A 25,370-nucleotide genomic window follows, 5' to 3' on the forward strand; every position below is an offset into this window, starting at 1 on the left:
ATTGCATACTGTCAAGGAAAATTGGTTTTAATGGCAATGTTAATTAAAAGAGGAGAGCATAGAACTTTATTTACAGTTGAGAAGAATGAAATCTGGTGAAAAGTTTGCAGATAGACTTGCAGAAATAGGGATTGTGTGAATCTGAAAGATAAGCTTGGAGAGGCATGCTTGGGTTCTGTCAGGTGAATCAAAATGTTTGAATTAGACTTAATAAATTGGTGCATTTTAGCATCTTTCTAATATTTTATTTCTTAGAGATGAATAAAGCTAAAGTATGGTTTATGAAAAGGTAAGTGGTTCTGACAGAAGAAAAGAACAGAGAAAGTGCTAGGAGATAGGAGAAGGAGCTGCCTTTTAATATGGTAATAAAGCTTATTAGATTATCTTTTAAGAAATATTAAAAGGAAGACAAACTTAGTTATCCAAACCAAACTAAAGCATGTGTCTTAGAGAATAAACCTGATTAATGAGGAATGGCAAATATAATTATATAGGGACATAGAGTAGAATTTCCGAAGACTTGCAGTTTCCATTGTCTTAAAGGCTTATGGAAGGTTTTCGTTCTTCATGGAAGTACTAGAGGCCCAGTGCATGAATTCATGCACCAGTGGGGTCCCTTGGCCTGGTGGCAGGATCGGGCCAAAACCGGCTCTCCAATATCCCCCGAGGGGTCCCACATTGTGAGAGTGCTCAGGCCAGGCCCAGGGACCCCACTGGTGCACGATCGGTTGACCAGCCGGGGAGGGACCGCGGGAGGGTCCTGATCAGCTCAATCCTGATCAGCCAGACCCCAACAGCAAGCTAACCTACCGGTCAGAGCGTCTGCCCCCTGGTGGTCAGTGCATGTCATAGTGAGCCATTGAGTGGCCTTAGCATATCATTAGCATATTACCCTCTGATTGGTTGAATGGACGACCGGACACTTAGCATATTAGGCTTTTATTATATAGGATAATAAAAGACTTGAAGAAATAGGCCACATTAATTATCTGCTGTACAATAAAAGATAATTAGAAACTGTTAGCATAAAGTAACATTTATAAATTGATGAGTTAGAGCAATCTGAGGTATGATTTTATGTGTAGGAAATGAAATTGCATATTATAATTTAACATTAGATCAGTTATTTTCAAAGTGTGTTTTTTTGACCTATACTCATCAGTATCATCTAGGTACTTATTAGAAATGTAAATTTTACATTCAGCTCAGACATACTGAATCAGGGAATAGGCCTAGGCCTGTGGTCGGCAAACTGCAGCTCGCGAGCCACATGCGGCTGTTTGGCCCCTTGAGTGTGGCTCTTCCTAAGCCTTAGGAGTACCCTAATTAAGTTAATAACAGTGTACCTACCTATACAGTTTAAGTTTAAAAAACTTGGCTCTCAAAAGAAATTTTAGTCGTTGTGCTGTTGATATTTGGCTCTGTTGACTAATGAGTTTGTCGACCACTGGCCTAGGCCATTTGTGTTTTAACAAGCTCTTCAGGGGATTCTGATGCATGCTAAAGTTTAAAAACAAACTTAGAATGTTACTGTCCTTTCTTGTACCAGCTAGTAAATAAAATTCTATGTATGTTACTCTGTTCAAGAATTGTGCCCCTATAGAGTGCTTTACTCAGTTAAATTATTCATATCATAATTTTTAAAAGGTAGAATTGATAAAAGTAAAAACAGAGCATGTGGTGGTTAGATGTCATTAAAATTTAAAAGAGTAGTTCTCCATTCTGTGTTGACACTGGAGAAATCCAGGTTGTAAGATTTCAGTGTTCTAGATAAATTTATCTTTCCTTTTTTTGGGGGTGGGGGGTGGGGGCTGGAGGGGCTGGTACCATTTATTAACATTTAGTCAACAAGTCTGAGAATGTTGAGTTTGACCTGCTAAGGATAAACTTAGGTAGTTGTTAGTAATTGGTTTGGAATGTCACTTGGAATAGTATCAAAATAGGTCTCTGATAGAGGCGAGGAAAGATTTTGTGCCTATCTTAGATTTGGGCAGGAATTAAAACCATTTTTTCATTGTTTTTGTGGGTCTCAGTTTGAAAGTGATTGTCCTAATATAGGTAAAATGTGTCTTTCTCAGACACAGTATTAGGGTTTAAATTGTTAAACACAATGAGCATTTAAACACATGTTTAAAGGAGAGAGTTAAACCTTAAACTAGAAGCATTTACAGTGTTACTTTAAATTAATTTATACATTCAATTATATATTTTTATTTTATTTAGAACTCTCATTTTAAGAAAAGACTAAATGAAACTAGAAATTAGTTGAGAAATTAGCCTATGGTGTGAAATGATCTGATGTATAAGTAACTTAGTAGAACAGACATGTAATTTTATTTTGTTTTTAAGTGATAAGTTAATTTATAATTATTAACCTGAAGTTTGAATGGTCTTTTGAAAAAATCTTACCTAAGACAGCTAAATGCTTTGACCATCAGAACACTGATCCCAAAATAGAGTTTAGACTGTTTTTCAACTTGACACAGTTGTCTCTCTTGCTTTGCTTTCCTCCTGATATGATGTTTCCATTTTTGGGATGGGAAGAGCTCTGATTATTTATAGGCTAGTGTGTTTTGGACAGGTGGTGTGTTTACACAGATCAGGGGATTTATCAATGTTTCATAAGATCTTTAATATGAATACATTTTGTTTTATCACTTTTTGTATTTAAAAGAATGAAGTAATTATGTTGGGTGAATGGAGAACACTCTCTTTAATTTTATATTTTAACACAGAAGGTGTCCTTAATATAGTAGGAGTTTTCCAGAGTTTTGGAATAATAGTTACTGGTAAGCCATATAGCTTTGAAATTTGAAAAAAAATTTAAAGGATGTGTTTGTGTCTTCTTAAAGAGTGTAGAGCCCTGGCTGGTTTGGCTCAGTGGATAGAGCATCAGCCTGTGGACTGAAGGGTCCCGGGTTTGATTCCAGTCAAGGGCACGTGCCTGGGTTGCGGGTTTGATCCCTAGTAAGGGGCTTGCAGGAGGCAACTGATCAATGATTCTCTCTTGTCATTGATGTTTCTATCTCTCTCTCCCTCTTCCTTCTTCTCTGAAATCAATAAAAATATTGTAAAAAAAAAGGAGTGTAGAAATTATAAGCATATTCTTCCATTCCAAGTTTCTGCTTTTTATTTGACAGGAGTTTTTTTTTTTTTTTTAGGGAGTTTTGTATAACTCTAAAGTATTCATAAATTATTGAAGCTTTACATATACTATAATTCCAAAATTATAGTAAAGTCAGAAAGTAACTACTGGCAATACTACAATAAAAACTTCTGAAGTTTAGCATTTGCACATATTTTTCAGTTCTGAAATCATTGTTATATTAATTATGTAAGTAACCTTTTATTGTACTAGGGTCATTTGCCACTATCTTCTCCAGTGAAGAGGAGTTCACATATGGACCTGTTTTTACTTACTTCTTTGCAATAGGCAGGAAGTACTTTGGTCTTATTCCTTTTTGAGAGCCCTGCCTTTTGAGAACCTGTTCCCATATGTTTAGAAACTGACTGATATCACATAGTGCCATTCCAAAAGATATTGAGAGTAAAAGAGTTTCCTCCTTTTTTTTCTTTCCCTTATCTGTCTTCATCTCCTTCTGGAACCTCCTCTTTGTTCTACTGGTATATCCATTAAGCCCTGGTCATCCAAAGCCATTTTAAGGTTTCTCTTTATTATACTGAATTGACAACTCATTGTAGAATCATCCAGATACTTCACCTACTAGAAGTAGTTAGCTTACCTCTTGAAACATTTGGCTAGTTAATGACCTCTATCACATAGTTAGAAACCTCTTTCTTTCTGGATATTGTGTGACCATTAGTGCTCATCTTGAAGCAGGGCTAACTTATCCATTAGGTACTATAAGTTTAGTTCCTAGGGCCCATGATTCTCTTAGGAACCAATAAAACCTGTTTCAATTTTAATTTATTTTAAAATCAGAAGAGAAATGAGTATAAAGTAATGAATATATAATGAATCTGACCTGGATTACATTAATCTTTATACTAATGCAATTGTAAAATATAATTTTCAATGTTTTTTAAAATTGAGGTAGTGGCTTCAAAGGCAAAGTGCCTGGGACTTGTAAAAGTCATAATGTGGTCTGCATTGTTGAAGGGTAAGTAAGGGTTTGTGGGGGCTGGGGACGGAGATTGGCAAAATCTTGAGTAAGAAATTGATAATTAGCCCAGCCAGTGTTGCTCAGTGGTTGAGCATCAATCCATGAACCAAGAGGTCCCGGTTCAATCCCTGTAAGGGCACATGTCTGTGTTATGGACTCGATCCCCTGGAGGGCGGGGGTAGGGGCGAGTGTGTGTGCAGGAGACAGCTGATTGATGTGTCTTTCTCATTGATGTCTCTCTCTCTCTCTATCCCTCCCCCTTTCTCTCTCTCTAAAATCAATAAAAACACATTTAATAAATTTATAATTAAATCATAGATTCACTTTAAGGAACTTAAATAAATATGGTTTCTCTTACACAGGCTGCTACTAGTTGAAGCTCAATGATGACTGAAAAATAAACTGAGTACTTAGGTAGAATAAACACCACTTGATATTCTAAACCCCAAATTAAGGTGCCATTCTTAGTCAATGAATTAATCATTATGTTGAGAGGCAGTATCTATTTTAATATTTCCTCAGTTATCATCAGAAAAAAACTATTATAAGATGTACACATCATTGATAACAGAAATGTGTTTAAAATGTGGTGAAGTGGAAAGTACATCTTTGATACTAATAAGCCCTGTAGTTTTTTGGGATCCAGAAATCCATTGCCATAAAACTCACATTTCAACATAGAATAAATCTCTGTGGTGAAACAGGGATTGACCATTTCAGATCTTGATTTTAGGCACTATGATACACTAACTGGGATAGTTATAACTATTATTCTTATTTTACAGATTAGAGAAAGAGTAAAAAAAAAAAAAAGATTGGAGTATCTTTTTCAGGGTCAGATATTTATAGATGAGAGGACTACCAGGGTCAGATATTTAATAAGAAAGAGGCAGGGCCTGTATTTTAACTTTTTAAAAAATATATATTTTATTGATTTTCCACAGAGAGGAAAGGAGAGGGATAGAGAGCCAGAAACATTGATGAGAGAGAAACACCGATCAGCTGCCTCCTGCACACCTCCCACTGGAGATTTGCCCGCAACCAAGGTACATGCCCTTGACCGGAATCGAACCCGGGACCTTTCAGTCCGCAGGCTGACGCTCTATCCACTGAGCCAAACCAGTTAGGGCAAGGGCCAGTATTTTAAGTCAGGTAGTCTTGATTGCAGAGCCTTTGTTCCTAACCATTACACTGCCAAGTTATTAAATTCAGGTTTGGATATGTTGAGTTTAATGTGTTTGTGGGACAGCCGATGGCAAATGTTCAATGTTCAATGAGTCCGGAGCTCAGTAGTAGTGATATGGGCCAGAGTTAAAGATTTTGGTGTCCTCCTCATGTAGAGGTAGACGTTAGTAGGAAGAACCTACCATTGAAGATTAATATCTTGGAAACCAAGATAGAGGGATACAAACTGTAAGTTCATCTCATGAACTATATAAGTCAGTATGGAAGAGGGAATCTCAAAAGATAACTGAAAATAATTTTAAGCCAAATCATGTTTTTTTAGAAAATTCTATACTAGGTTATATATAATTTATATTTTTTCCTCATTGCCTTAGCAGCAACAATGATATCATTGATGTTTGTGGCAAAAGTTAAGGTTTTATTTAATCAGCATTGCCTCTCTGTATTAGAGGGGATGTTGGAGCAGAAAAAGATTAACTCAGAATGTGACCTCATTTGGAAATAGGGTCTTTGCAGATGTAATTAGTTAAGGATCCTGAGATCCTTGTCTATAATGAGCCAGTGAGGAATAACAGATACAGTTTAGAGGGAGAACTGATCTTTAATAAAGTTTTATTGTGCTTCATTGAATAATGCCTGTTGAAAAGCAGAAACACATTTAAATTCCAAAGTACATATTGTCAAACAGAGTGTTTCTGTTTGGTATTTAATAACCCAAGTCTATTTGAAAACTAATCAGATAATGTCTTTTTAAAATGTTTTTAAACAGATTTGGGTATTACATTATGGCTCTCTAGACATTTAACTTGTTTAGACTTAGGAAAAATTGATTTCCAATTAACACCAGATTTCATAAGAAAATATTAGCTAAATAATTAATTCCATGAAGTGACATGTATTACAAACAGAAACAGGCAACATCTGTTAATTCAATTGGGAAGACAGGAGTGAGCTTGATCCTTTTATTTTTAAATTAGGTATTGTTCAGAATTTTTATTTGAAGCACATTTTAAGTACATTTAGTGACTAATACTCTGTCACATCAGAACTTGAAATATTTGAATTGTATATAGTCATTAAGTATTTTACTGATCAGTCAAATGATGAGAGCTGGTCAGTTTGTTGTTCTATATATAAAATACCCATCTATCTGCCGAAACCGGTTTGGCTCAGTGGATAGAGCGTCGGCCTGCGGACTGAGGGGTCCCGGGTTCGATTCCAGTCAAGGGCATGTACCTGGGCTGCGGGCACATCCTCAGTGGGAGATGTGCAGGAGGCAGCTGATCGATGTTTCTCTCCCATCGATGTTTCTGGCTCTCTATCTCTCTCCCTTCCTCTCTGTAAAAAATCAATAAAATATAAAAAAAATAAAATAAATAAAATAAAATACCCATCTATCTAACTAGCTCTAAAATATATTTATTTTATGCATCATGGTTTATAGTTCATATTTCATATTAAAGCCTAATAGTATTGTTTTTATGACAAGTGGTCTTTTATTCTAATCATTAGTAATTAATACATGTTTAATGTTTGCAACAACTACTTCACTCACAACCTGTTTAGTATTTTTGGTCAAGGGATCTAAGTGTTACATAATTTCTTTTCTTTTTCCCCCCTCAAAATAGTTTTTTTTTAATTGTTTAAAGTATTACACATAGTAGTACATATGTCTCCTTTTTCCCCCATTAACCTCCCCCCAGCTCCCTCCCACCTCCCGGCACATGCCCTCACCCCCCTAGTGTCTCTGTTCATTGGTTATGCTTAAATGCATGTATATAAGTGTTATATAATTTCATTTCCTGAATCCAAAACTTAGAAATTGGAATACTTAAAAAAAAAAAAGAATGCAAGTAATGTTAGCAATTTAGCCTCATGGTGTTATTGTAGTTGCCTAAAAACAGCTTTTATCTTAGTTTTTATCTTTACTGGCTATCAGGATATGCATTGGCTTTCAGAAGATGTTACGAGTATGGGGGGGAAACAGAAACTTTAAGACACTTATGTTCAAAGCTCTTATCCATTCATTTCGTAGTGAATTGCTTATTTGTACTTTAGCTCATAAAAGTTCATAGATGAATGCATTATTTTGTTTGTAATTTGCCTTAATTGTTAGATTTTAAAGTTCTTAAATATAGGCATTATTGTTTCTTTAGTATTTACCATTTCCCACTCAATAGATATTCAGTGAGTAAGTTATTTGGAGTTCAGATTAGTGAAAAAATTTTTAATAAGTTAATAGGGAAGAATTTATTACTAATTAAATGTGGGAAGATACAGAAATATTTTGATTTTTAATTGAACTCTGAAAGACAGAAAAAAAGTGGGATAATGCAGATGTCTGTAGAGAATAAACAGCACATGTACACAGAAAAATAAGTCTTTTTTTTTGAAAATATATTTTATTGATTTTTTACAGAGAGGAAGGGAGAGAGATAGAGAGTTAGAAACATCAATGAGAGAGAAACATCGATCAGCTGCCTCCTGCACATCTCCTACTGGGGATGTGCCTGCAACCCAGGTACATGCCCTTGACCGGAATCGAACCTGGGACCTTTCAGTCCGCAGGCCTACGCTCTATCCACTGAGCCAAACCGGTTTCGGCAAAATAAGAGTCTTTTAGTTGCCATGGCTTTCCAATTCCCGTGAGACACACCTCCATCAGTATTTATGTGGGTGGGTCCCTAGCTTTCCAACCAAACTTAGGTCCCTGTGGCAAACCTTCTCTTATTTAAAGTGATTAGATTATCTGCTCTTCGAATTTAAAAGAATATAATGAAATTAGCTTTCCATTTAAACATTTGCAAAGAAAAACATTCTTATATAAATTTTCATATTAAAGTTTATGTACATTATATCCTCGATAACCTGCTATAATAGATCATAGATTAGGTGGTCATAACCCAGTTTGAATCACAGTGTTACCATTTACCAACTATGTTATCTTTTTTTTTTTGTTTTTTTGTTAATCCTTACCCAAGGATATTTTTTCATTGATTTTTTTGGGGGAGAGGGTGGAAGGGAGGGGGAGAGACGGAGAGAAAGAAACATCAATGTGAGAGAGACACATTGATTGGTTGCATCTCACATGCCCCTGACCACAGGCGGGGTTGATATCAAGCCTGCCGCTGAGGTACATACCTTTGACCGGAATTGAACCCAAACCCATCAGTCTGTGGGCCGATGCTCTATTCACTGAACCAAACTGGCTAGGGCTCAATTATGTGATCTTGAACAAATCATGGCTGAGTTTTAGTTCCCATGTTTGTGAAACCTTTATATGCTATCCAGCCAGTAGTGTATGGGAGCTGATTGTTAAATTTTTAGAAATCTTATGAGCTGACTGTTAGACAGCCATCATTAAAAATTAAATTACATAAATTTATAATTAAGTTACATTAAAAGGAAAGGCAATAAATGCTCAAAGCTCATCACTTCCTAATTATTTTACTACATTTTATTAGTATTTATGTCTATTATATCTGTGGTGAAATACTATATAATGATATGCTTTTGTACATCTCTTCCCAAGTCTGTGTTCAATGCTATCTCATTCATTGGTAGCTTGAAAGCTGTCGTACCAGGAAATAGTAAATACTGTAAACCAGAGCTTGATTTATTGTTTTGTTGATTGTCTCTAAGAAAGTGCCAGTAAGGTGGTTTAAACTTGAAAGTTTATTGAGTCTCTTGCCTGTTATTGTGAGTAGCACCAAAATAATTGAGGAAATATTCTAAATTATTAACTAATTCGGCAAAATGTTGCTCATGTCATTGATGAACATGTCAGGTTATGACATACACCTTCGTTGTTTCACTCTTTTTCTTATTTTTTAATGTAAATGAAAATATCAAACAACATAGAGGTTGTGACTACACTCACTTGTCAATTGGCAAAATCAAGAGTATTCTGTGAGAATCAATTGGGTCTATGAAATTTACAATAAAGAGAATTGTATATTTTATTGTACTTTTAAAAATTTGTCCTATACATCCTTTATATCAGAAAAATATATAATAAACACATATACTTTTTTTTCATACACACACACACACACACACACACACACTCGTACATACCAAGAGCTGATTGTTCATTTATCAGCACACCACTGTGTCTAGCACAGAGCAGGCATTTATTAAGTACTGCTTTTTTCTATCCTTTACTCCCCTTTGGCCTTTTCAGACAGAATCAAAATATCTGTTATATGTAATATAATCAGGGTTGGTGAAAGAAAATCTTAACACTGACTTTAACTTCAAGGCTATTATATCCTCTAGTATTACCACTTTCACCAGTATTAAAAGCTACTTTAGTTTAAAAGGACAAATGAAGGGGTGAGGGAGTATGGTTTTCTTTTGAATTTCTGGGAACTTTCAGGTCTAAAAATACCAATACTTCATTACGTTTCAAAGAGGGACATTAGAAGTTTTAAGAATATAATATTTATTGAATATTGAAAAAACAGTTATGAAACATAGCAATTATCAACATTTTCTCGAAAATATTTTTCTGATAAATGGGAGCAGTTTAAATTTTGGTTTTAATTTTCAATCTTTTTCGTCCTTATCCACCTTCCTATGTGAATAAGGAAATTGATTTTATAAAAAGCATTTCAACAATGGGCTGATTTTCTTTTTCAGTTACTACAAGGATATATTATAGATTCTTTGACAACATTAGGTTTTCCATTATTATGATGATTTTTCTTTTTATTTTTAATCTGAAATAAAACATTTTCTAGAGCTTCTGTTTGATGGTTATTTTCTTACACATTCAGGATATATATTAAGAATCATATAGTCACTCTTCTCACTTGTAGTTTACCTTTGTCTAGTTTAAATAAAAGCAGCTGTATTTCTGTAGTGCATAGTTGATTGCTTCCCAACTCCCAAGGGAGAGGAATCAATTTTTGAACATAGAGAAAAGATGAAACATTGAGATACCTTTCTGTGTGGATTTATGTTACTAATCAGGGAAACGTAAGCCTTTACACGTTTTAATCCTATTATTTCCAAAAGAAAAACATGGGCTAATAGTGTTTCCTCCTCACGAATGTTTGAAAATATATAAAGGAATAATTGAATTATATTAGCATCTTTGTAGGAAACCAGTTGCCAAACATATGCGGTCTGTTTCTGGGTTCTCTATTGTACATTATAACACTTGTCTTCATTTCTAACCTGTGTGCTGCAAAATTTTTTAAAAGCATTACTTGACTTCTTAGGGAAACTGACCTCTTTCCCCTTGGATTGTCAAATAAAAAGTAATAACAGCCAACACAACAATAGCTGTCTGGTATGAATGAATCAAAATCAAACCTTTTTTTTGTAAGATAGGCAAAAAAATATATTTTAGTAATGAGTGTGTGTGTCATGAGATGAAAAAGGTTGAAAAGCTCTGCTAGAGCTTCGTAGTAAATTTTGAAATTGGACAATATAAATATTCATTTTCAAAATTACTTAGCTATTTTAGGTTTTTTGCATTTCCAAGTAAACTTTAAAATCTGCTTCTCAAGTTTTGCAGAAAGAAGTCTGCTGGGATTTTGATTGGGGTTGCATTGAATCCATAGCTTCTTTTGGTAAGGATAGACATATTAACAATATTAAATATTGTAATCCATGAACATGTTATATTTCTCTACTTTATTTAGGTATTATTTACTTTGTCTTTGCAACATTTAAAATTTTCCATGTAATTTTGATTTTTCATATTTTTATGTAAAGACTTTGTACATATTTTGCTAAATTTATCCCTAAGTATTTTATATTTTTAAGCTATCATAGATGGTAATGATTTTAAATTTTATTTTCTAACTACTTGTTGCTAGTATATAGAAATACCACTAAATTTTTTTATATATTGCCTTTATGTAAAACCTCGCTAAGCTCATCTAATAGTTCTAGCAATGCTTTTATAGGTTACTGAGGATATGGTACATACATATTATATTGCCTGTGAATTAAAATTTAATTTTTTTCAGTTCTGATCCATATGCTTTATCTATATACTAGAGACCCGGTGCATGAATTCGTGCACGGGTGGGGTCCCTCAGCCTGGCCAGTGATCAGGAGCCAACTTGGAGGTTGGCTGTGAGAGTGCACTGACCACCAGGGGGCAGCTCCTGTGTTGAACTATGATGCGCACTGACCACCAGGGGGCAGACACTCAACTCAGGAGCTGCCCCCTGGTGGATAGTACGCTCCCACAGTGGGAGCGCCGCTCAGCTGACCATCGGGCGTCAGACGCTGGGTTAATGGCTGGCAAGCACAGCTGCGGCCGGCCACCGGAACCTCTCCCGCCTCCGCAACAGTGCTACTGAGCAGCAGCAGGCTCAGTGGGGCGGGATGAGTGGGAGTGGCGCCTGGCCTAGGCTCGGGCTCCTCCCTGGCTGCCTGCAGCTTTGTGCACTACTACATTTTTCGGGGGATGTGGGACTGCTGGGATCGGGCCTAAACTGGCAGTCCACCATCCCCTGAGGAGAACAGGCCAGGCTGAGGGCCCCACTGGTGCACAAATCCGTGTACTGGGGCTCTAGTATTTTATAATTGTTAATCCACAAGCTATGAGGCATTTCTTATTTATGTATCTTTTGTCTTAATTATTAGTAACTTACCTAATTTGATATCATAATGATCAATTTTCTGCTATTAGTAAATAGAGGAATACTTTAATATAGCTTTTCTAAGAAGGCCAATCATTCAAAGCTTGAGTTTCACATCAGCATCTAATAAATAGTACTTGGAATGAATTTATTAGAAAATGGAAGTTTCTAGTTTTTACAGAAAACTGAAGCCATCTCTTTTAAGCTTCTTTTAAGCTGTATCTTTTACCTGCTACTGTTTAAAAATTTAGGACAGTTATTTTATGTTAGTAGGTTTACTTTGTGAGCATTAACATTAGCTTTATAAATTAAATAGCAATAAAAGGGAAGTCAAACTCACTGGTAGCATTTAAAAATTTTCTTTGTGTTCTTCCAGAATATTATTATTGTCACAGTGAATTAGTGTTTTATACATTTCCTGGAAAATTAAATATAGGTCACTTTCAGAGATAGAATAATTTCAATGAACCAATAGTTCAGTTTGCAGTGGCAGACCCTCTATCCTATAAAATAGAAAGAGCAAATGGCAGTAATCATTAAAATAAATCTCACCAGCATGTCTATAATTTTAAGTGTGTAAAGAATGGTGAGCTCATCTTTCTTATAGACTATTGAAAATTGTTTCCATCAAGAAGGAAGAAGAAAGGAAGAGTTAATGTCTAAGGGGAATAAATATGTCGCCCATAAGTCTGGTGATATGAGCTTGGGCCCTTATAAATACAGAAAGCAATGTAATGATAGCATCATCTATGACACTTGGTAATGGAAAAAGAGAAAGGAGATAGTATGAGTATGAGTGAAAATAAGATTGAAGCTAATTAACATTTACTTTCAGACTTGAATGCTAACCATGGCTGGTAGAAGATGCAGTGGGATGGAAAAGGAACTTCGGTTATTAAAAAAAGAACAGAACTACTGTGGCAAAATAAAGCATAGTAGTTAGCATAGATGACTAAATTTTAAAAAGGAATATTCTTTTCCTTTTTGGGGGGAATTGTATGGTTAAATTTATTCATTCTCTTTGGTACAGTTTTATTATAGATATTGAATAATTAAAATTACTTGGATATGAGAGTTTACCATAAAATTAAACAATATTGGTATCTCCCTTTTCTTATCTTTTCTGAGAGCTTTAACAAAAGCAACTTTTTACCAAAAGTCTTATATGCTTGAGTTTTGGCACAAGAAACTTCTCTGATTTTTCATCTTCTTTATTCCTATCACTTTTCTTTGGAGATTTTTTAGGAATTTCCCCGTTGCTCAACTGTGCACTGTGGTTAAACAACTTAATTAGAAAATATTAAAATGTGGTCTGAGGAGCACATAAACTTTTCTATAAGAATCAAAGGCTCCTTTTTCCACTGAATATATTTCAGCTTCTTAGACATTTTAGATCCCTTCCTTTAGTAAATAGAGTCATTTCTCAATGTCCTTAAGACTCTAAGCTATAGTTGCTTATAATGATTCTCAGAATCTTGCCCAAATAAAAAAACTTCCCTTTATGTGAAAAAACATTCTATGACTAAAGATTTCAGTAAGTTCAGAAAAAAAAAACAAAAAATGCTTTTCACTGGCTAACAGTCATTAAGTTCAGTCAGCTGCAGTCTGCTTGGGCTAATTTGTTCCCGGCATTCTGGAACGGGGCAGAATTGCTATTGTATCCTTTCTTTTTATGTCAGAGACTTTACATTCTGAAGCAGTATGTCTTAACTTTCTTTACGGTAAATAAGTCATGAAGTATCTTAAGGAAAATAGAGATGTCTCCTGGGATCTATAACATTTTACATTTAGTTTCAGAAGGAATTTCTTATAGTTTGTAAACTTATAGTTAAGAAGGCCAGTTGTAGGGGTTTCTGATTTCCTTTGCGTCTTTATTTTTGTCTTGAAAACTCATTTTGAATAATGTTTGTCCTTTTCTAAAGAATTCCCACCCTGTTGCTTCTTAGAAATACTATATTAATTTATATTTTAATGGCTTTTTTCTTAATTTGATGCTTTTTTAATGTTAAACCAAAAGATCTAATTTTCTTATGAAAGAGTCATTGAGGTACTAAAGCATGTTCAGAGTTAAACACGGGAAGATGTTGAACTGCATGCTTTTAATTTTCAGTCAGTCATTGGAAGAGTCTCTTTATCAGTGGCTGCTTTTCATGTCTATTTTGAAGATACTGAATGGTCCAGAATGTAAAGGAGGAGGGATGCATATAAAACCCTGGCTTTGAGAGAATTTAAGCTAAGAACTTTTTTTTAGTTGGTATGTTGCTCTGAAATTAGAATAAAATTTGGAAATAGTGGGGAAAATTCTCAACAAAGATGTAGTTTCTGGATCTTAAGAATTAACAAAGAGCGAAACGTACTTTGGTTTATATCTGACTGGAATATTGATGTTATGTTTATTAAAAATGCTTTCTGTCCTTAGTTATATGCCTGTTACTTTAGAGAGAAATGAAATAGTTACATAGCCATAGTTACCTGAAAGCTTTATTCCTGAATAAGTAATCAGAGTCCTTATCATTCTTATGGTTCATTTTTGTACTCATCTTAACAACAACAACAACAAAAAAGGACTGAACATTCAGTTAAACTAATATTATTCATTATTTTGGGTAATCATCAAATATATTGTATTTGGTTGATAGTAACTCCAATCTTGATAATATGTATAACCTGTTGTTTTGCAGAAATGAAAAAAGAACTATGATTAATAATAATTTAGCTAATAGTAGATTTAACTAGATAGATTTGATTAACAAAGTAGCTTTAAATAATGGCATTTACTTTCCAGTATATGAAATAATTAATTAGACTAACAGAATTAGCAAATGGAAGACCTTATTTGAAGAATAGGTAATTCTCTTGAAAATATAGTCATCTGTAATTAGATTAGTATTTTCTCATGTTGGTTAAATAAAGAACAGTGCTGGGAAAAAAAAGTCCTTTTTTACTGTCCTTTAGGGGAATTAATTTCCAGATCTTTCATACTAGTATATATTAATTCTTGAAATTGTTTTGCCTGAGTAACCGCCAGCAGTTAAGGAGTCCCCTTTCAAATGCCTTTCCCTGATTTTATAAAGTAAAAAGCTTGTCTCTTACTAAGTCTGAATTTTGTTATGATGCTTGACTCTCTGGCTCTCAACAAAAGAATACAGATAGTCCCAACTTAGAATGGTTTGACTTTACGATGGTACAAAAGCAATACTCACTCAGTGGAAACCGTACTTTAAATTTTGATCCTCTCCTGGGCAAATGATATATGGTACAATACTCTCTTGTGACACTGGCAGTGGCAGTGACAGAGATGACTTTGCCTAGCTGTAGGCTAATGTAAGTGTTCTGAGCACATTTAAGGTAGGGTAGGCTAAGCTATGATGTTTGATAGGTTAGGTGTATTAAATATATTTTCAACTTAGATATCTTCAACCTACAATGGTTTATTGGGATGTAACCCTATTGTAAGTGAAGGAGCACCTGTAGTCTGAAATACTCAATACTTAGTATAGGTGTTGAGAAAGTAAGTGAGTAACAAGGTAACATCCTTTTGCAGTCAAATTATTTTCAATTGTTTGTTTTCAATGAAATTGAAGGAAAACTTAATTGTAAGTTTATATATTATTAAAACTAAATTTTAACAATAGATCCCTATGCAATTTTTGCAAAACACTTGGAGAATTGACATTGCTACAACAAACTCTCATTCTTATCTACTCACTCATTTATTTGAACAAGTTTTCTCAGCACTTACATCTCTAGGATGAAAAATAAGAATAGCAGTGCTTGCTAATGGTCTTATTCTACAGTATTCATAATATTCTAGCAAATAATGTAATATTTATCATTTGAGCAAATAATGTAATATTTATTACTCTAGCAGTAATGTAATATTTATCACTGGGTATATGAACTAATTGGGAGAGAAAGCTCTATCCATTTAAATATGAGATTTATTTTCAAATTCCCAATAAAATTTTACTTGTTATATTTAATAATTATCAAAGTTTATTACATATTTATGTTGTGCTGATGTAGTGTGTTCTAATAATTGTAATGATAGCTCAGTGTAAAAGAAAATTTAATATTTAGGGCTTTATAATTAGGAAGGTTTTTGTATGTAAATTTTAATTTATACTTGATGATAACTTTCAAACCTAAAAATATGTTCGAATAAATTCTGTAATGTTAGTATAATGGAAATACAAGTTCAAGAAGAAAACAAAATAATATAAAATTTCCAATTGTTAATTTATTTTTATATATTTGATAATGAATGATGGTGGTTATCATATTACTGTGACATTTAAATTCTAGCTACATTTAAAACAAAGTCACTTTAGTAAATGCAAATAATTACAATGCAACAGAAACTTATTTATAACTGTTTAAAATGTTGAAATCTTTTGTTATAACTTAAAAATATGCAGGTGGGTTTTTCAGAAATTTTTTAGAGGTTGCAAGAACAAAACACAATTGAAAACACTGGCGTATGCCACTTGTTTTACTGTTGAATTATGCCCTTGTTGGAATTCTTTTATTTTATTATTTCATTTATTGGTGGTTTTTTGCCTAGCAGACATTGGTAAATATTCATTGGGGTGATAGTTTCAATTGTATCAGCTAGTGCCGATGAGAATAATTTTATCTTAATTATGTATTACTAATGTGAATTAATTGTAGTTCTACCAGGACTTATTTTAAAAGCACATTTAGTTAAATCTCATGATGAAATCTCAAGATAGATTAAAAAATCTTATTTAGGACCACTTCAGTCTAGTTGGATTCAGCATATTTTGCAGAAATTAGCAGCTTTAATTATGGAATATAAAATTTGGAGTTAGGTGAGAACGTAGAGATTGCCTATTCAAATGCCCTTGTTTGTCAAAGAGAAAAGCACAGAGCCAGACCGTCATTTACTCAAGTTAATACAGGTAGTTGGCAACAGAACCATATCCAATCTGTCACTAAAATCTATTGATTTTTTACCACCAGAATATCTCTTGACTTTCTCCGCTTCTTTATCTCCAGTGCCCTCACCCTACCTAGTTCAGGCTATCACGATCTCTCGTGATATCTGTACTACATCTGATTGGTCTCCCCATAGCTCCTCATTTACAAAGTAGTATATCTGATCATAATTATTCCTCCACTTAAAATCCTTCAAAAATGTTTCCTTGGTCATAGAAAATAGGCTAGTCTTTGTTCTGGAAGACCCTAAGTGATCAGACCCCTGCTTGCCTGTCTATGTTTAAATGACACCATTGTCCCCCTTTCTCCCTGGATTCCAGTCACATAGGTCTCTTCAGTTTCTCACATGTACCATGCCCCTTCCTTCCTTCCTTCCTTCCTTCCTTCCTTCCTTCCTTCCTTCCTTCCTTCCTTCCTCCTCCCCTTCCTCCCTCCCTCCTCCCCTTCCTCCCTCCTTCCCTTCCTTGCCTTCCTTGCCTTCCTTCCTTTCCTTTCCTGTCTTTATTGTTGAGAGTGCTACATATGTCCCTCTCTTTTTCCCTCTATTGCTACTCTCCACCCAGTTCCCGCCCTGTCCCAGGCCTTCACCACACTATTGTCTGTGTCCATGGACAATGCATCCCTGTGAGATTCATCAGTCTGTTCCATGTTTCCCTGCCTCTGGTACTTATTTATTTTGCATTTAAATTAACATACAGTATTATATTAGTTTCAGGTATACAGCATAGTGATTCAACATTTATATACCTTACAAAATGATTACCAGAGTAAGTCTATTAATCACCTGTCACCATACATAGTTATTACGATGTTATAAACTCTAATCCCTATGCTGTACATTACATTACCACGACTTATAACTGAAAGTTTGGATTTCTTAATCCCCTCCTTTCCGCCTTTTCACCCTTCCTCCCCTCTGGCAACCATCAATTTGTTGTCTGTATCTTCTACACTGTAAGGACAGCTTTGGAGCAGCAGTCACTAATCGGTGGTCCGAGGTCTGAAATGTTGGCGACCGCTGGTCTACAGCATCTGGTAATATATTGTTTCTGTCGCTTGGAGCGCAGAAGCTCTAGCTAATGCCTAATTATCCTTCAGATTTCATCACTTCTTCAGAGATGAGATTCCCACATGTAAAGTATTTGAAGAAACTAATAATGGTTTTAAAGAATTGATTTTTGAGAGATTATATGTGGAAGATGACACTGATGGTATAAAAATAAAAGTATTCCTGAAAATTGCTGTAAAAAGCACTTGATGATGGCTGCTATGCAGTAGGACTATTTTTACCTTGATTAGTACTCTTAGGGTTATTTGCTGTTAACTTAGTAATTTTGGGGGAAGATGAGAAAGAAATTGCCTGTCATTCACAAATGCGAAGTAAAGACCATAATAGAAATGACAAAAATCTTTGCCTCATTTTCTCTCTCTCCTTAGTATGACTGACTCAATTAATATTTAACTCAGAGCGAAGTGTTCTGTGAGTCATACTTAACAAATTCTAGATTTTTTCACCCATTTGTCTTCCTTTTTTTTCCTGTTGATGCTAATCTTATAATTGTTGATATTACATTCCTGCTGAAGTTCGCACTTATTTATGCTGGCTTTCTTTTAACTAGGCTTTGTCTTTTGTAACTAATTATTGAATTCATGTGAAGTTCATTTTCATAGTCAGCTAGGGCTGCCATAACAATACCATAGTCTGGGTACTTTAAACAACAGAAATTTATGTTCTCACAATTCTAGAGACTTGAAGTGCAAGATCAAGGTGCTGGCTTTTCTGGTAAGGCCCCTCTTCCTGGCTTGCAGAGGGCTTTACATTACCCTCTGCAAGCTTTCTTGCTGTTTCTCACATGGCCTATTGTCAGTGTGCACATCTAGAGAGGGAGGGAGAGCGGTGTGTCTCTTCCTATTTGGAATAAGCCCTATCATTATGACTTCATTTAATGTTAATTAACTCCTCAAAGGACCTGTCTCCAAATAAAGTCACACTGGGGATTAGGAATTCAACATATAAATTGGGGATGGTAGTGCACAATTCAGCCTATACACTCATGTAACACATAGTAGTCATTTTGATATTCTTTATTTTATATTAAGAAAATACAGCAAGCCCCTATAATACTTTCATTCTTACTGGAGGGCGCAGAAAAAACTCATATTATCTAGATTCTCAACACCTAATCTTCCTCACCTATAAAACAAGGGTATTGGGCTGGTTTGTTTCTGAATGCTGAAATTCTCTGATCCTCCAATTTGGAGTTACTGATTTCTAATATTATTCAGCAGATAGGGTATATTCTGTAGAAATTGATGTTGTGTAAATCAGCCTTCTACCGATTTCTCAAAACTAAAGTAAAAGGCATAATCTATGTATATAAAAGGCTAAGTGACCGACCTACTGTTTGTCCGACCGTCCGACCGAAGGGCCAGTACATATGACGCACACTGGCAATTTAAAAATAAACCTTGACTCGTGCATGCGCAATACATATAAAGCTCTCGCTGGTGCCAATCATATGCGATGCCAGAATGTATCGGAAGACCAACTATTGCCACAACGTACCACGGCTATTAATATTAAGCTGAATGCTCTTTTAAATGATATATGTAAAATCGATTTATTTGGCAAAGTAACAGCTAAAATTCATGTGCTCAGATTTCAGAAATGTGGACTGCCTCACGCTCACATATTATTGATATTAGATAGCAAATCCAAATTATGAATGGAAGATGACATTGACCGTATAGTTAGGGCAGAAATTCTGGATAAAGACCAGTGTCCTTGACTTTTTCAAATTGTAAAATCAAATATGGTACATGGACCATGTGGAATACAAAATCCAAATAGTCTATGTATGGAAAATGGAAAATGTTCAAAGGGATTTTCACACCTATTTGAGTGATGATTCCATCAATTCAGCGGATAATGCTGAAAAGGAAAATGTTTCCATCAAATTTCTTAATAGTATTACTCCTTCGGGAATGCCATGTCATAAATTAAAATTGAAAGTAGGTGCAATCATCATGCTACTGAGAAATCTTAATAGTAAATGGGGTCTTTGTAATGGTACTAGATTTGTTATCAAAAGATTGTGACCTAACATAATCGAAGCTGAAATATTAACAGGATCTGTGGAAGGAGAGGTTGTTCTGATTCCAAGAATTGATTTGTCACCATCTGACACTGTCCTCCCATTTAAATTAATTTGAAGACAGTTTCCCGTGATGCCAGCATTTTCGATGACTATTAATAAATCACAAGGACAAACTCTAGACAGAGTAAGAATATTCCTACCTGAACCCGTTTTTGGACATGGTCAGTTACTAGTATTTATTGCTTTTTCTCGAGTTCAAAGAGCATGTGATGTTAAAGTTAGTTGTAAATACTTCATCACAAGGGAAATTAGTCAAGCACTCTGAAAGTGTTTTTACTCTTTTTTTTTAAACAAATGTATTTACTCTTAATGTGGTGTACAGGGAGATATTAGAATAAGTTTAATTAATTCATCAGTCATTGTTTTTATCAATGTTTTTATATCATGTTTTGTTTTTATATCATGTTTTTGTTTTTATATCATGTCTTTGTTGTTGTATCATGTTTATTAATCAATTTATCAATCATTGTTTTTATCAATGTTGTTTTTATATCATGTTATTGTTTATTAATCAATTTATATATTATTTTCATATACATTTTACTAATTTTCTTTCATTTCTGACACTTCTATTATAGAGAAAGGGCGAATAACAATAATAAAATATTTTAATTTTATAATACTATATTATATATACTATTTTGACATGTAATTTTTTGCAGTAACATAATTACCACACAGATCTTTCTTCTAATTAATTTCCTTTCAATGTGCACGAATCTGTGAACCGGGCCACTAGTTGTTCTATGTACCTCTAAATTCTGATATGGATACTCTTTTCAATTAGCTATGCTGGTTAGGTTTTATTATGTATAATTTAAAGATTTGGGCATGACATGTTTCTCTTTTTGTTCCCTTTTGTTAATAATACCCTTTATTTATATAATATAGTTTATTTATCCTTAATGAATAAGTTTCATTGGAATGAATTCAATAAGTGTAAATAGCAAAATGTGAGAATCCCTCTCATATCGACTCCTCTTTCAAAGGAGACTGCCACAATTAGTAGCTTGATGTGTGTCTTTGCAATCATCTTTCTGTGAATGAACATAAGAATATTAATTTATGCACTTATTTTTCCATAAATGAGATCATGCTGTATATATTCTGTTATTTAAATTTTTTCCTCAACAGTGTGTTTTGGGATTTTCATACATACCAGAATGTATGTATATTATTTTTTAAATGGCTACATAGTGTTATATAGTATTATTGGAATTTATTTAACTATTCTCTTTTTGTTGGTTGTTGCTTTGTTTTCTTTATTACTATTAAAAATAATGGTGCATGAATATTATTGCACATACATCTATTTGTGCACAGATTCCTTTAGAATATACTTCCCATGTGAGATTGAACACACTGAAAATTTTTATAGCTGTTGTCTGATTGTCTTCTTAAAAGGCTTTACAAATTTACATTTCCACCAACAGGGACTGAGAGTGTTTATTTACCTTCACCATTGCCAAAATAATGTCGGTATTTTAAAATTGCTTTCAATATGATGGTTGAGGAATTATATTTCATTAGAGTCCTGGTGCACGAAATTCGTGCACTGGTGTGTGTGTGGGGGGGGGGGGTCCCCTCAGCCCAGCCTGTGCCCTCTCACAGTACGGGAGCCCTTGGGGAACGTCCGACTGCCAGCTTAGGCCCAATCCCTGAGGATCCCTCGCTCCTTACCACTCGGCATGCTGCTCCTTAGCAGCAGGCTCCTTACAGCTCAGCTCGCTGCTCCTTAGCACTGCCACAGAGGTGGGAGAGGCTCCCGCCATTGCCGCTGTGCTCGCTAGCTGTGAGCCCGGCTTCTGGCTGAGCGGCCACTCCCCCTGTGGGAGCACACTGACCACCATGGGGCAGCTCCTGCGTTGAGCATGTGCCCCTGGTAGTCAGTGCACATCATAGTGACTGGTCATTCCAGTCATTCCACCATAACAGTCGCTTAGGCTTTTATTATATAGATTATTTTAAAGTTACATTTATTTGATGTCTGGGATGTTGAAGATTTCATTTGTTCATTGGCCATTGGTAGTTTTTTAATGAATTACTCTAATTGACCTAGTTGTCTTATGGGATATCTTTACAAATTTTTTTAAAAAATGCATTTTGCATGTGAATCCTTTATTTTAAATATTTAAGATTTGTTTTCCCTTGTCTAGTTTTGTCTTTTAACTTAGCTTATGGTATCATGTGGAATGAAGATACTTCATTTTTGTGAGAATGCCAGTCATTCCCTTTATGACCTCCTTTTTGTATAGTGTTTAAAAAGACTTTTCCCATGAAGAGTTATTTAATTTTTTTCTTAATACAGTTCACAGTTTATTTTTCTTCAGATAAATCCGTATATTATTGTCATCTTGAAGACTAAGAAAAGTAACTTTAAATTTTATTTCCCTAGTTTTCAAATTGGCCTTCAGACATTAAATTTAAATAATGTTTTTCTTGCTTTCAGTTACAGATGAGGACACAGTAAAGAGGTATTTTGCCAAGTTTGAAGAAAAATTTTTCCAAACCTGTGAAAAGGAACTTGCCAAAATCAACACATTTTATTCAGGTGAGTGGTTTCTTGGTGCAACATATACAAAAGGCAATTTTTGCTGCTAAGGAAGGAGAAACTACCATGTCATTGTTTAAACTTTTGCTCATCATTTTAAAACTGGGATTTGTTTTCCTTGTTACACTGCAGTTAGGGGATATTTTCTTTAACTGAGGTGGGAACACATCTGGTACCTCAGTGTTTAAGTCTTATATGGTTGTTGCCTAGATTAGTGGTCGCCAACCTTTTGGACCTCACAGGCCACCGGTTGGCGACCGCTGGCCTATATGTTCTTGTAGTTGCAAGGATTTGGGACCTCGTTGTGAAACAGTATCTTGATAGAGCTTCACTATAGCCCATTCTAAGCTTTGAAGAGTCAGAAACTTAATTTTATCATTTCTTTAAGAGCTGAGTTACAGTTTCAGCTTTTTAATTATGACAGTTTTATTACCCACCCCCCACCCCCTTGCATTGTGCAACACTCATGTATCTCTCTAGATCTCACAGTTTGCAAAGTGGCTTTTATAAGATGCTATTGAAGTTGAGAAGAAAATATTAGAACTTATGTTTATTTATATCTTACTCTTTTAAATTTTGTTTTTAATATATGTTTACTTCCCCCTTTTTAATATCTGTTTTTGCTGTTTCCCAGAGCTCAAGCTCCTTGACTCCCTCAGCCCCTCCCAGAATACTTCCTTCTTCTTCTGTCATTTTAACCACTTTGTCCCTTGTACTTTTACTCCCTTTACCCTTAATGCCTTGTAATGCTTCTGCCTAGCGAAACTCCCAATTGTGGACCAATAAGCCATTTGCCGGGTTGTGCTCTATCCCTAGTAGGGGTGTGCCAGAGGCAGCTGCTAAGGATGGTTGGTAAAAAAATCATATAGCAGAACAAATTTGAACCACTATAAATTCATTTTTGGATTCTTAACTGTGTCCTCAAAGCTGCCGGTGGGTCCTAATCAATGTCTTTTTCTATGCTCCAAAGTGCTCTTTTAAACCCTACACCATTCTTTTTAGTTCTCTGAGCCCACCATCTTCCCCATCATGCTGATTAACCTCTTACTCTACAAATAAAAATAAAGGCCTTCAATTCCTATTGGTGTATAATACTTAGGTAGATCTATGCCACTCACTCCCCCCAAATACCAATAGACATTCTTACCCTTATTAATTTTCCTCCAATCATCTCTTCAGTCTATGGCAAATCTCTACAACAACTGATTGAATTTCAGTTTCTCGAGACCTTGCTCTAGTAATTATCTCCTCTAAGAATTATTGGATAAATGCATTGTTAATTTTCCTTTTTGCTGGTTTAGTCTCCTTAACAAGTCACTCCCTTCAAACAAAGAATAAACAGTAAAGAAAGCAAATATCTTAACTCTGTGTCCTCCTCCTTATCTTTCATTGATGGCTGGACTTCTTTTCAGGCAGAGGGAATAGTTTATGCAAAGGGACACAGCCATTAAAGGACATGGCATATATACATGCCCTTGTTATAAGCACCTAGAAGGCAGAGACAAAATAGAAATATTATTGCCTGACCAATGTGGCTCAGTAGTTGAGTGTTAACCCAAAAACCAAAAGTTCACCCATTTGAATTCTGGACAGGGCACATGCCCGGGTTGTGGCTCGATCCCTAGTAGGGGTGTGCCAGAGGCAACTAGTTGATGATGTTCCTCTCTCATCAATATTTCTGTTTCTCTGTCCCTCTCCCTTCCTCTCTTTCTAAAACTCAACAATGCATATTGTTTTTTAAAAAGGAAATATTATTTGAAACCATGCAAATGGATAAATTTTAATCAAGGGGAAAATGTACAGAAGGAATGACAATTTTCAAGGACAAAGATCATTTCCATAATCAGGAGGTAGGAGGATAAAGAAGAACCCAGCATTGTAGACAGCCATATTATATAGACTGAGGAAGAGGAGACTAAAAGAGGAAGGATTTGCAGTGGAAAGAGTGTTGAGATTGAGAAAAGGCCATTGTATATGATCTAAAGCTGTAAATGAAAAACAAATGAGGTCAAAATTAATAGCATTTTCTTTTACTATTATTTTTTGGGGGAGGATTTCTAAGCCCAACTCTAAATGGATAATTTAGATCACAAAGAAGAGTTAATGGTTCTTAGTTCACGAAGAAAAATAAATATCTACTCTTAACAATAGATAAATGCCTTTTATGTTTTTGTGCTACACATAGATATGTGTGTTTTGTGTATGCTTACGTGCATCTGTAAATGTGTGTATATGTAATATATTTAAATAATTTTTTCATGGAACAATACTTATACTACTTATGATTTATTCTATTCTTCATATTTAATTATTTCTATTTGATTTGATTTTTAAAATCCTGGTTTATGATACACTGAATTGCTTTTATTACCTCATATTGGAATAAACCTCAGTTTGAAAAATGATATCTTAAACTTGGTTACTTTTCAAAAACAATTGTAGGCTTTCAACTATTAAAAACTTGGGGGCTGTGATTTAACAACTTCCTTTTTCTATGTGGCAGGGCCATCAAGGCATGTCTCTCGATGTCATCACAGAGTAGATACAAATTCATAGTCTTCAGACTGACTTTTTGCCAGGTCAGGAAGTGATGGGTAATATGAAAACATGATTGACAGAAATAAAATTTGGCATTTGTCCTAGACAGTATCATTTTTCTCTTTAGTTAGCTGCCTTTTTCATGGCAGATTGTCTTGTAACTGCAGTCTTCAGACACTAGGACACATGAGAAACTATAAATAATACAGGGGTGAGTTCAGCTTATACACCTATCTCCTCCACTCACATCTTA

The 25,370-nt window shown here is 34.8% G+C and overlaps 1 protein-coding gene across 1 annotated transcript in view; it reads left to right on the forward strand.

Annotated features, from left to right (window-relative positions):
- XPR1 (xenotropic and polytropic retrovirus receptor 1) overlaps positions 1-25,370 on the forward strand; it is a 102,046-nt gene that overhangs the window by 33,404 nt on the left and 43,272 nt on the right. The window contains exon 3 of the mRNA XM_081111800.1: positions 22,478-22,579. Within this exon, the coding sequence (XP_080967926.1) occupies positions 22,478-22,579 (102 nt within the window). The remainder of the gene's footprint in view (positions 1-22,477; positions 22,580-25,370) is intronic.

Source organism: Myotis nattereri (genome assembly GCF_964212035.1).
Source record: "Myotis nattereri genome assembly, chromosome: 18".
In the NCBI taxonomy this organism is placed as follows: domain Eukaryota; kingdom Metazoa; phylum Chordata; class Mammalia; order Chiroptera; family Vespertilionidae; genus Myotis; species Myotis nattereri.